Here is a 13,096-nt window from a genome sequence, read left to right as displayed (position 1 = left end):
ACTGACATCAGGAACCTGGCCTGGAGTTTTGTTTCCCAGGGAAACTGAAACAATGGCAAACAAATGAGCAGGCTCCTGGTGCCAGTGTGCAGGAGGCACTAGGGACTCTCAAAGCAGCCTGAGTTTGCGGTGGTGGCATCTTAACACTGGCGGAATCTTGCACTCTGGAAAAATGAGCTGGCAGTCATCCACTCCAGACACAAGCAGCTGAAGACCGATGCCGGAGTTTTCCCTCAGAGACAAAACTCACCAGTCCAGGTTCCTGGTATCAGTTTGAAGGGGGCACTTGGGACTCTCAAAGCAGCCTGAGTTTGCAGTGGAGGCATCTTAAGTCTGCGTGGAATCTTGCGCTGTGGAAAAATGAGCTGGCAGTCATCCACTCATCCACTCGGGGCCACAAGCAGCTGACAAACAGAGCTGGACTTTTCCCTTTTGAAAACCACAAAGCCCAGGGCTCCAGGCGCACTGCAGCTGCAAAGGGCATCCCAAGGGGAACACAAAACTGCCACAACATGGTTTTCTATCCACAGACAGAGATCCCATTCATCTCCCTGTACCTTCACCAGGGACATTGGGCTGCACAACCCACGGGGGGAAAAACTTCCTTCTTTCCCAAATATGGTTTTACATTTTCTTGATACACGAGCTGTGTCAGGGGGTATAGCTCAGTGGTAGAGCATTTGACTGCAGATCAAGAGGTCCCTGGTTCAACTCCAGGTGCCCCCTCCTTTTTTTCCTCTTTCCACCTTCCTTTTGCTCAAAATTTGCCACAGGAAGAATCCATGGAGAGCTCTGAGCTTGTGGGGTGTTGTTTCTGAGCTGCAGCATCCAAGGAACAGAGGCTCTGCTGGAAGAGTTTTATGGTTGTGCTCTTCTCTGTGCTTAATTCTCTGTAATCACCACCAGAATTTGTTTTTTATTGTATTTATTAAGTTATTGGATTGATTTTTATTTCTTAATGATTTATTTTATTTCTTAAATGGTAAGGAAAATGTAATTTTTACCATCATTTACCACGTTTAACTTGCTGTAGCTTTACCAACTTCCTCTCTGGAGCTGTCAAGGGAAGAAATCCAACCCCTGCAAATCAAAAGATTTTTCTTTCCCAATAAATGTTTTTAAATGTGCCTGGTGCAGCAGCTGTGCCAGGGGGTATAGCTCAGTGGTAGAGCATTTGACTGCAGATCAAGAGGTCCCTGGTTCAACTCCAGGTGCCCCCTCTTTTCTCTTTCTGCTGCTTTTCCCTGGGGATTTTGGGGGGTTTGGTCACCGGGCTGGCAGCTCAGCCTCTTCTCCTGCTCATTCCTTTTCCAGCTGCAGACAGAGATGGAAGCCGGAGGAAAAAAATGTCAGAGACTCCAGGGAGGTTCAGAGCACTCAGGGGACAGACTGAGACTGGGAAGGTATCGGAATAAACCACTCAGGACTCCATTTTCTTCACGGTGGAGAAAGCCCATTCTTTAGTCACATAACTTACTTTTATACATTTTATACAATTTTACACATTTAATAAAATTTTTATACCATTTTACAGCCCTTGTGTGTGAGTCCAATTGGTCAGCAGCTTTCTTGCCAGTTATTGGTCAGCAAGGAGTTGCTATTCTGTATTGATGGGTCACTCAAACTCTCTGTGTGTACATGCAGGAAAAGTTGTTTATGAGAGCTAATTTTCATTTTTCTAACGGTGCAAAAACAGTTTATACAGGTGTAAGTTGTTTTTTCACCCAGGAACAGGTTGCTATGATAACAAACTGCTGACATCAGGATTGCTTTCACATGGGAACCTGCAAGGTGTTAGCTTCCTTTAGGAGAAATGACAGAATAACAGAGCAGGCCTGATCTTGAGAGGCCCTTTTCTTATCATTTTTCCACTTATAATTTCCTTTTTTTTCTCAGAATTTTTCCCAGGAAGCAAAGGAAGGAGCTGGGGAGGAACTGGGCCAAGGCCCCATGTGGGAGTGCAGTTGCTCCATGGCTGCTGCTGCTGCCACCCCACAGGTTCTGCAGAAACCAAATCCACAGGAAGAGAAAACTCAGGGATTTTGGAAAAACATCCTTGAAATGTTTTATTTTGCTGACAGGAGAGTAGGGGGTATAGCTCAGTGGTAGAGCATTTGACTGCAGATCAAGAGGTCCCTGGTTCAACTCCAGGTGCCCCCTCTTTTTGCTTTTTTTCTCCTTTTCCTTTTGCCCAAATCTTTCAGGAGAAGCTTGGGAAGGTCCTGTGGGATGTGGGAGGTTGTGCTGGGCAGGGAATGTGCGGTGGGAGCAGCAAGGGCCTGGAAAAGTGCAGGGTAGGAACCACTCACTGGCTGCATGCCTTTCTCTGTTTTTAATTTTCTGGAGCAACCATTTACCAGAATTTCTCATAATTCCCATCACTTTCCATAATTCCCATCACATCATTTCTCATAATTTATCACATTTAACCCCCTGCACAGCCTTGAGCAGGCACAGGGAAGGGATCCAACCCACAGAGAGAAAAACCTGAATTTCTAAAAATGATGTGCCAGGGGGAGAGCATTTGAGTGCAGATCAAAAGGCATCTGGTTCAGCTCCAGGTGCTCTCTTTCTCCCTTTTTTCCATGAAAAAAAAAATGAGGAAGATTCCTCCTTTTTTATACCCCCAGTGTCTGTGCCTGCACTCACACAAATCACAAGAAATACTTGAATGGATTTGTTTACTTGTTTACATACTGATATCTCTTCCTAAATAAAAATAAATGCAGAACTGACCTTTGAAAGCTTTGAAAATCTTATAAAGTAGGTAATTTTTGTAAAGTTAAGACTAGTATTTGATCCTATTGATTACTTAGCAAAGTATTACTTTCCCTGCAAGCTGCATGATGACTAACATAAGCACTTAACAGTTTAATTCCTTAATGAGAATGCATTTTCTGGCAAAAATAGGGAATTATGTCTTATGTCTAAAGCTCTTGTGTGGTGTTCATTTTCCGTATTGTGTATCAATGAAGGGTTGACAACTCCAGGATTAAAAACTGAGCATTCCACTAGAAAAAAAAAAATCCTACAGGAATCCAACTTCCGGGGCAGCGACAAAGCCCAGACACATTTGTTTCTGTGCAGATTTGGTTGGGACATTTTCTCACAGTGGGAACAAAACCTGAGCTGGGTTTAAGGGCTTTTATCATTCTTTTTTTTGATATGAGTAAAGACAGGGGGTATAGCTCAGTGGCAGAGCATTTGACTGCAGATCAAGAGGTCCCTGGTTCAACTCCAGGTGCCCCCTCTTTTCTCTTTTTGCTGCTTTTACACCCTTCTTTCCTGCACAAATTCCTCACATACAGACCACGGAGAGCCGTTCTTACCCCCCCGAGGTCTTGGAAATCATTTGGTGATGTTTTGCCAAGCCTGACTTCCCACTTTGCCACTCTGCTTTCCTGAGTTCTGCAGGAAACACACAAACTCAACAGCTGCAGCTCGAGTTTTTCCTGTTGGAGTAATTGCCCTGTATTGACACAGTGCATTATGAGTACAACACATTTCTAGAAGTCACTTTGGAGTAATTACCCTTAATTTACACAGTGAATGACTGTAAGTAACGCGTTCCTAGCAATCACATGTTTCCTCCAGGCTCTGAACCTCCTCTGGGTCCGGCTGGGTGGCTGCAATGCCACAGCTCATCGTCTGGGCAGCCCCGGGGCTCGAACCCGTGATCCTCGGCCCCGCAGGGGGCGGCGCTGCCCCGGAGCCACGCCCCGGGCGCGGGGATTGGGGGGGCACGGGGGGGCGCGGCGGGAGGGTGCCGCAGGGGCAGCGCGCCGGGCTGGGAACCGCAACGACACGGGTTCGAACCCGCCCTGGCTCCACAGGCGAGACGCCGGCTCTGCCCCGGGAGATCACAAGCTCCAAACTGTGAGATCGCGGCTGTTATCCCAGGAAATCAGTGCTTTTATCCTCGGAGATCACGGCCGTTATCCCGGGAGATTACTGGTGGTATCCCGGGGCATCACTGGCTCTATCCCGAGAGGTTCGCCAACACTGTTCCGGAAAATCGCCAACTCTGATGCGCCCGGGCACAGGAAATCCTTCTGACCGAGCCCAGGCACAGGCCGGGCTCTGCCCCGGAGCAGGCTGTGCGTCACTGCACTCGGGGCTGAGCGCTTCGGCACCCAAGGTCCGAGCCAGAGGCGCTGCCCGCCCCCTCCGCGCGTCGTTGTGACGGGCACAGCCGGACAGACTCGTCCCGTGGCTTTGGGTGCTTCTGGAATTACTCACTTCATCATTTCCAGGCGTTTCTTTGGCATTGCTGCAACCAGCCTCATTTGAAACAGGCTCAGATCTTGTCTGAATTCTCTGGCCGGGCTGGCCGGGGCTTGGAGCAACCAGGGATAGCAGAAGGTGTCCCTAACCATGGCAGAGGTGGGAATGGAGAGCTTTGGGGTCGCTTCCCACGCAAACCATTCTAGATTCCATGAACAGGAATGAAAACATTCCCCAGGCCCGGTACCGAGGGGCCTCCCCCCAGGTTCTTTCTCTTCCTCCTCGTCCCGCACTGCCCCTACTGCGCACCGCCATCTTCCCCGCCGCCTTAGCGGCGCGCCGGAAGAGACGCACTAAGGACGAAGATGCGCGGAACACCGAGCGGTGGCACTCGCTGGTGACGTATTTCCTGTCCCGATAGCGGCGGGGGACGCCCTCGCCCGGCGGCCGCGATGGGGGGGGGAGACCTGGTGAGAGGAACCGGGGGGGCTGAGAGGGGAATGAGGGAACCAGGGGGGCTGAGAGGGGCCAGGGGAGCTGAGGGGGGAATGAGGGAACTGGGGGGCTCAGAAGGGAACGTGAAGGGGGTTGGGGGGCTGGGAGGAGGCGGGCAGTGAGAGGGCACTGAGGAGTCTGAGGGGGGGCCGGGGGAGGGAGCTCAGCAGGTTCGGGTGTTCTGAGGGGAGCTGGGGAGGGGAGCGTGGGGGGTCTGAGGGGAGACTGAGAGGGGTCAGTGGGTGCTGAAGGGGCCGGGGCTGTGGGAGAGGCCTGAGTGCGGAGGGGTCCTGGGGGGCTGAGGAGGGGCTGAGAGGCCGCAGGGCCGGGATGTGCGGCTGCCCCGGGACTGAGGCTGCTCCCGGGGCCAGCGGGAGCCGCGGCTCCGTTCTCAGGGCCCGGCTGCCGGCGCTGCTGGGCTGCCTCCGCCCCTCGGTGCCAGTCCCGGTGTCAATCCCCTCTCTCCGCAGAACCTGAAGAAGAGCTGGCACCCGCAGACGCTGCGCAATGTGGAGAAGGTGTGGAAGGCGGAGCAGAAGCATGAGGCCGAGAGGAAGAAGATCGAGGAGCTGCAGCGGGAGCTGCAGGAGGAGCGGGCGCGGGAGGAGATGCAGCGCTACGCTGAGGACATGGGCACCGTGCGGTGAGGGGACAGCGACGTGGGGACTGTGTGTGACAGCACAGGGACATGGGCACAAGGACGCAGGCATTGCGTGTGACTGCACAGGGACACGGGCGCCATGCGGTGACATGTCCACCGCGGGGGACAGTACGAGGACAGCACGGGGGACTGTATAGGGGACAGTACAGGACAGCCAGCCCTGGCCAGCCTCTGGGGCTGGGGTGGTGCTGCCCATGCCCCTGGCAGAGCTGTGGGGACAATGGCTCTGCTGCTCGTGGGATGGGTTGGGACAAAAGGGACAGCAAAGCCCACCCAGTGCCACCCCTGCCGTGGCAGGGGCACCTCCCACTGTCCCAGTGCTTCCAACCCCAGTGTCCAACCTGGCCTTGGGCACTGCCACAGCTGCTCTGGGGTTTCTGTTCCATCCCCTCCTTGCCAGGGAGGATTTCCTTCCCAAAATTCCAACCCTGCCCTCTCTCAATTCAAATCCATTCCCTGTGTCCTGTCTCTCTATCCCTCGGCCCAAATCCCTCTCGAGCTCTCCTGGAGCCCCAGTCATGCACTGAACAACTCCTAGCAGGTCACCCCAAAGCTTTTCCGGGCTGAACAATCCCATTCCTCTGATCCCATCCTTGGGGCCGTGTCCCACAGCTCCAACCCCAAACCATCCCTGCTCACCTTCCAACAAAGCCCTGCAGGCAGCAGAATGAATAAAGGGCGAATAAATAAATATATTCCATTAAATATATTAGATAAATATATTGCTATCTTCTTTGTTTGGCACAGGAAGCGTGAGGAGAAGCTGGAGTGGATGTACCAGGGCCCCGGCGGGATGGTGAACAGGGACGAGTACCTGCTGGGGCGCCCCGTGGACAAGTTCATCCTGGACAAGGTTGGGGACAGGGACAGCGCTGGGGACACGGGGCTGCTGCCCGGCTCCATCTTTGCCAGGGCTGGGGCCAGCTCCGTGCTGGACATGGCCACCAAGATCCGTGAGGACCCGCTCTTCATGATCAGGTGTGGAGAGACAAGGCAGCTTCACAAGTTACAAATCAGCCTGGGTAAAAAACAGCCAAACTGGTTACAAATCAGCCTGGGTCAAAAGCACTTAAATTGATTAGGAATGTTATATTATCTGGTAAATATATATCCTTTAATATATATATATGTTCTATATCTTCTTTGTTTGGCACAGGAAGCGTGAGGAGAAGCTGGAGTGGATGTACCAGGGCCCCGGCGGGATGGTGAACAGGGACGAGTACCTGCTGGGGCGCCCCGTGGACAAGTTCATCCTGGACAAGGTTGGGGACAGGGACAGCGCTGGGGACACGGGGCTGCTGCCCGGCTCCATCTTTGCCAGGGCTGGGGCCAGCTCCGTGCTGGACATGGCCACCAAGATCCGTGAGGACCCGCTCTTCATGATCAGGTGTGGAGAGACAAGGCAGCTTCACAAGTTACAAATCAGCCTGGGTAAAAAACAGCCAAACTGGTTACAAATCAGCCTGGGTCAAAAGCACTTAAATTGATTAGGAATGTTATATTATCTGGTAAATATATATCCTTTAATATATATATGTCCTATAAATGTCTTAATATATATATATATCCTATAAATATATATATTATCCTGTATCAAAAGCAGATAAATTGATTAGAAATATTATATTATCTGGTAAATATATATCCTTTAATATATATATATGTTCTATACATGTCCTAATATATATATATATATATCCTATAAATATGTATATTATCCTGTATCAAAAGCAGATAAATTGATTATAAACATTATATTATCCTGTAAATATATATCCTTTAATGTCTATATCCTATAAGTGTCCTAATATATATAAATCCTTTATATCCTAAATATATATATTATCCTGTATCAAAAACAGGATCGATTAAATTGATTATAAATATTATATTATTCTATAAATATATATCCTAAAACCTATAAATATCCTAATATATATGTATTAGGATATATATCTATCTTAATATATATCCTATAAATATGTATATTATCCTATAGGAAAAGGGGGAACTCCTCCTCAGTTTTGCTAAATACACAACATTTCTCTTTTTTTCTGCTTGCTGTGTTTTTAGAGCTTGCACTTGCTGGATCCTCTCTGTGCAAATGTGATTAAAAAACTGATTTTTTTTTCACCCCCTGCTTTAGGAAGAGGGAGGAGGAAAAGAAAAGAGAAGTTTTGAACAATCCAGTGAAGATGAAGAAAATCAAAGCCTTGGTAGGTGTGAGGCAAGGTAGGGGAGGAGCAAAAATCAAAATTTTTATTGTCCAGGACAAGGAGCTGAGCTCTGTTTGCTCCTTAAACTCCTCAATTTAGAGAGAAAATCTCATTAAACGAGCCTAACATGCCTATAAATTTAAATTTTTATATCTGTACATATAAATTTATGTATATATACATTGCAATTTATAAATGGCTATAAATAAAGAGTAGTTTCCCCTTTTCTTATAATCAAAAATTTGCATTTATAAATTGCTATAAATTTTTAAGTCTTCTTAAATGAGATTTTCTGGCTTGAAATTTATAAATGGCAGTAAATTTTTATAAGTATCTCTACATATTTATGAAGATACATCTCTTGTAAACACTGCAAAGACTTTTTTTATACCTTTAAATAGAAAAATCCTGCAAACGTCTTTAAATTAAAAGATAATTTTTAAAGATTTGTTTGGCTTCAGTTTTTGTGCTTTTCCACATGGAATTTGGTATCTTTCCTGTGGTCCTGAGGGAATTTTTTGCTTTGCAGCTGCAGAACAGTTTGGATAAAAAGGAGAGGAAGAGAAAGAAGGAGAAGAAGAAGAAGCACAAGAAGCACCGGCGGCGCAGCTCCAGCAGCTCCAGCTCCAGCTCTGAGGAGGAGAGGCCCAGAAATAAGTGAGTTTTACTTTTTTTTTTTTCCAAAACCACCTCCATTCCTGCTTGTTTTTCACCTGCTCTCTCTCAGTTTTTTTTTTTCTTTTTAATCAACGCTTTTAATTAAGTGTGTTAAATTGTTGCTTCATTGGTTTTACATCATTAATGTGTGGTAAAAATGGTTTTATTTTGGCAATTTGCTTGCTTCAAAAGGACTTTCTTTTCTTTCTAGGTCTCAGAAGAGGGTGGATAATTCCTCCTGGAAGGCTGCTCCTTCCAAAATCCCAGGATATGGCTTACAGGTACACCCTGGGAGGGGGAAAACCAGAAGTTTTGGGAATTGCGGCAGCTGGAACAGGAATGAATACATTTTAGATTCAATTTGGAGCCATCGAAGCCTTGAAATTCAAATTATTCCGGATTTTTGCTTGGAATTTGGGATAAGGTTGTTCAGGTGCGCCTCATTATCCGTGGAGTGGGTGGGAAGGGACTCAAAGCCCATCCTGTCCCACGGGCTCCCGCTGTCCCAGGCTGCTCCAGCCTGTCCTGGGACACTTCAGGCATGCAGGAGCAGCCACAGCTCCTCTGGGAATCCCACCCCAGGGAGGAATTCCCTCCCCCAGCTGTGCCAGCCCCAAACCTTCCCCCTCTGCCCTGTGTGGGGCTGCTCCCACGCCGTGTTCCCTCTGAATTCCAGGTGAGGGACGCCGAGGCAAGGCCGCGCTCCCGGGGCTCCCCGGGCCAGGACAGAGCCCCCCGGGAGTGCTCCCGGAGCCCGTCCCGCTCTCCCCAGAGGCATTCCAGCAGGAGGAACCCCCAGAGGAGCTCAGCATCTCCCTCCAGGCACAGCAAACAGTGAGTGGGGGAAAGCACGGGAATTCCCTGCAGTCCTGTGGGGGCTCTGCTTCCTTTTTCCCGTCTCTGTTGGAGTCGGGATTGAAGGCACTCGAGAGCACAGCTGTGTTCAGACTCAGGTCTGTACTGTTTCTTACCAGTGCTACAGTCTCACAGCGGTGGGTTCTGCAGTCTCTCATTAGGGAGGCAGAAAATGGCCAACTATCTCTTGTTACGAGATCTTTTATATCCAATTAAGAAATGTCACCTAAATTATTTTCCCTTTAACCCAATAACTGATCACTCAAAGCCCGCAGTGTGGGCTTTTCTGCCCAGTTACAAAATACCAGCCAAAGCCATGAAGAAGGAAGAAAGAAGAAGGTGAAGAACAACCTGCCTCTGCTCTAAAACCTCCATCTTGCTTCATATTTATTACTATATTTTAAAACCCCAGACTCTTTAAGTTTTCCACCCTGTGATATTACACACTTCTAATCAACTCCACATCCATAATCCCAGTGCTGTCAATCAATTTTGGAAGCCTGTTCCACGGCCTCAGGTCAAATGCAGTGTTCTCCTGGGAGTCAGAGTCTGTCAGCACAGAAAGTTTACAATTCTCAGCATCCAGGGTTCCAACACAATCCCATCCCTGCTGTCCCATTTCTGCCCTGCAGCTGTCTGGGTGCTCCCAGGAGGGGACAATCCCAGTTTGTGCTGGGGACACCCTCTCCAGTCATACCCCTGAGGTGTTGCTGTAAATGGGGTTTGCTTGAGCTCCCAGTTCCCTTCAAACAGATCATTCAGAGCTGTTAAATTACTTAATACAGATAAAATTATGAAAACAGATATTGATTGTTGATAGAATCCTAGTTCTCTTCAAATTGATCATTCAGAGCTGTTAAATTGCCTTTATTTAATACAGGTATTTTTACATATATTTTTACAGAAATTTATTGCCTTTATTTAATACAATTGCCTTAATTTAATTGCCTTAATTTAATAAAATTCTAATAACGGGTATTTGTCGATTGTTGATAGAATCCCAGTTCTCTTCAAATGGATCACTGAGCTGTTAAATTCTCTTTATTTAATACAAATAAAAGTATGAAAGGCGGTTTGTTGTTTGCTGATGAAATAATTAAAAAGTAGATTCAGAGTTTATTCAGATGAGGGTTGTTCCTAGAGTGGCCAGGTAACAGCGCTGCCGCTGCGGGAGCCACCTCAGCCTCAGGATGTATTAAAACACCCAGGAATGTTTATAAGTGTTTATAAATGCGATCAAGATCATAACAAATGTGGATTTTGGTGCTAATGAGGGCGATTTTGGGGTTGCAGGCACAGCAGCCGGGAGGAGAAGGACAGAGCCAGGAGCCCTTCCCCCAAAAAGAGCTTCAGGCGCCAGCACCCCCCGGGCTACACCAGGTCAGTGGGACCCTGTCCTGTCCCTGTGCTGGGGACAGACCCCTGGGGCTGGCCTCTCTTGTACCCTCAGTTACTCTTTTATTTTGATATTTGCATCAAAATAAATCCTGTTCTCATTAGGATATTAAAGGCTGGTGGAAGTTCTCTGTGTGATGGTTCCGTTCTCTCTTAGAACCCAACTAAACAATCGCTGATTTTGCTTTTTTAATTAGTCTCACTCCTGCAGGTGCCTTACTTTAATTTATAGCTGGGCAGATTTTTGTCTCTGCCAAACTGTGATGGTTGTGAAAATGGTTTTATGGAATGTGTCTCTCTTTTATGGAATGTGTCTCTCTCTCCAAACAGGAAGATCTCTCCTGAGGAGCTGGAGCGAAAACGTCAGGAAATGATGGAAAATGCCAAGTGGAGGGAGGAGGAGAGAGCCAACAACCTCAGGAAGCACCGCAAGGAGGAGGAGCTGGAGAGGGAGCTGGAGAAACTCGACTCCAGGGATGGGAAATTCTTCCAGTGAGTCTTTTACCCCCTCCTCATCCAAGGGCAATCCTGCTCCTGGGGGATGGCCTCGGTGTCTGGGGTGGTTCAGACCATGGGACTGCACATCTCCCCTGTGGCTGACAGAGCTGCTGCTCCCAAATCTTCCCCTCAACTCAAAAAATGGTTCTTGCTGATTGGGAGTCAGACCCAAGCTGGGCATTGCTGATGTTTTGCCACTCTGGGAGTGTTCTATGTGCAGATATTAATTTAGAAATAATTTTATAAATTATATATTATGTTTCTTTTACTTTATCTGTTTTATTATTGATATATATTTATTGTTATATTTATTGATTTATTAAGAATAATTTAGAAGTTCTCTGGTTTTGGGAGCTTGGGAGTTTGAGGCCTGCAAGTCCCTGTGAATCTTTGGGACTGCAGTCTGTGTTGGGAATTTAATCCCTTGCGCTCATGGCAGCAAAGCCCTGAAGCTGCCCAGAGCTGGGATCACAAAATCACAGAATCCTGGAATGGTTTGGGTGGGAAGGGACCCGAAATCCCCTCCAGTGCCACCCCTGCCGTGGCAGGGCCACCTCCCCTGTCCCAGGCTGCTCCTGGGACACTGCCAGGGATCCAGGGACAGCCAAGGTTCTCTGGGAATTGCATCCCAGCCCCTCTCCACCCTCCCAGCAAGGAATTCCATCCCAGTATCCAGTCTCTAGTGGAAAGCTGCTCTCCTCCAGTCAGGGTTGTGATTTCTGTCTCTGCTCCTGTTCCCTGCAGCCGTTTGAAGCTGGAGAGTGCCTCCACCTCCAGCCTGGAGGATCGGGTCAAGCGCAACATCCACTCCCTGCAGAGGACTCCTGCTGCCCTGGAAAAGAACTTTATGCAGAGGTGAAGCCTGTCCTGCCCTGCCCTGGGCAGGAGCTCAGTGGATGTTTGTTCCCAGAGGTGAGAGCCCTCCAGGAACAATTCCAGCTCCCAGAGAGGATCCCGGAGCTGAGCCCTCAGAGCCCTCTGCGTTTGGGGCCCTTGTGTTCCATTTCTAACCTGTTGCCAGAGCTTCTCCTCCTCTCCCCGCCTGACTGGTGTCACTTTTGTACGTTATTACCTGACTCTGCTGGCTGGTCACTGCTTCCTCCTGTGCCAGAGCTGAAGATCTATTTTTGTTAATCCTTAAAATCCAGAGCAGAACCGATCCACACGTGAGGTGATCGCATGGAATTTGACAGAACTGTATGAACCCTGTTCCACACTGTCACCCTTTGCACCCGCACCCCACAGTGGGGTGTCTGTGGCTGGCATTTGGTGGCTCACAGATTTATTTCATTGATCTCTGACCCAAAAAAGCAGTTTCGGGGGAGGGGGGGGGGGGGGAGGGGGAATGAGTAGAGCATAGCTGACACAGCAAACATTTCTCTGGGATTTTGTAATGTAAGTAATGTGTATATGTACAGCAGTGTAGATTTATTTTACCTTTTTAATTAAGAAACTTCGCTGTCGTTTGTTAAATGTCCTTGGTGGCTCTGGGGGGATGGGAGGGGCAGGGCTGGATTGGCTGTGGGCGGGAAGGGTCGGTGAGGGTTCGGGAGGCCGCAGCAGCCCCTTCCCGGCTGTGTCCAGCCCGCAGGCCGCGCCCCGGGGCCGGGGGGTCTCCGTTGTCCCCCCGAGGGTCCCGGCGGGGTCCCCAAGCAGCCGCGGGCCCTTTAAACGGTGGCGCGTGACGTGTGTAACAGCCCATTCATAATTCCAGCCGCCTCGCTGCTGATTGGCCCTTTCACAGCGGGGCGTGGCCCTTGCTGGCGCGTCACACCGACTGGGCGAGACCATCTCCGGGAGGAGGAGGAAGGAAGGAGGCTTTTTTCCCCCTCTGTCTCCTTCTCCATCCGTTATCCCTCTCCATTGTTCCCCCTCACAGCCCAATGTGCGCCGCGGCTCTCCCCGCTCCTGCCGCAGCCCGAGCCGCCGCTCTCCCGCCGCCAGCGCCCGCCGCTTCCCCCGCTCGGGCGGGACATGGCACCTCCCGCTCCCCACCCCCTCAGCCCGCCGCCATCTTGGCGCTTCCTCGGCGCGGGGCCGGAGCGGGCTCGGCCGGCCGCGGCGGAGCGAACCACCGCGGGGGCGGGCGGGGGGG

General features: G+C 49.5%; 1 protein-coding gene and 4 non-coding genes across 5 annotated transcripts; all 5 read left to right on the top strand.

Moving 5' to 3' along the window:
* Positions 1–654: 654 nt before the first annotated feature.
* On the top strand, positions 655–726 carry TRNAC-GCA. The gene has a single exon. It is a non-coding gene; the product is annotated as a tRNA-Cys (tRNA).
* A 422-nt stretch (positions 727–1,148) lies between these two features.
* On the top strand, positions 1,149–1,220 carry TRNAC-GCA. The gene has a single exon. It is a non-coding gene; the product is annotated as a tRNA-Cys (tRNA).
* Positions 1,221–1,318: 98 nt separating this feature from the next.
* On the top strand, positions 1,319–12,454 carry CWC25 (CWC25 spliceosome associated protein homolog). Its single transcript, XM_041402322.1, has 10 exons — positions 1,319–4,694; positions 5,190–5,362; positions 6,128–6,358; positions 7,527–7,596; positions 8,126–8,253; positions 8,465–8,534; positions 8,930–9,087; positions 10,402–10,488; positions 10,834–10,995; positions 11,746–12,454. Exons 1-10 carry the CDS (start codon positions 4,677–4,679, stop codon positions 11,858–11,860), a joined length of 1,212 nt encoding a protein of 403 aa, XP_041258256.1. The 5' UTR covers positions 1,319–4,676; the 3' UTR covers positions 11,861–12,454.
* Positions 2,089–2,160, top strand: TRNAC-GCA. The gene has a single exon. It is a non-coding gene; the product is annotated as a tRNA-Cys (tRNA).
* Positions 3,179–3,250, top strand: TRNAC-GCA. The gene has a single exon. It is a non-coding gene; the product is annotated as a tRNA-Cys (tRNA).
* Positions 12,455–13,096: the final 642 nt, after the last annotated feature.

The sequence above is a fragment of the Onychostruthus taczanowskii genome, unplaced genomic scaffold (genome assembly GCF_017590055.1).
Source record: "Onychostruthus taczanowskii isolate IOZ18803 unplaced genomic scaffold, ASM1759005v1 scaffold197, whole genome shotgun sequence".
NCBI lineage: Eukaryota > Metazoa > Chordata > Aves > Passeriformes > Passeridae > Onychostruthus > Onychostruthus taczanowskii.
The sequence above is the reverse complement of the archived record's forward strand: the minus strand, read 5'-3'. Positions and strand labels throughout refer to the sequence as shown.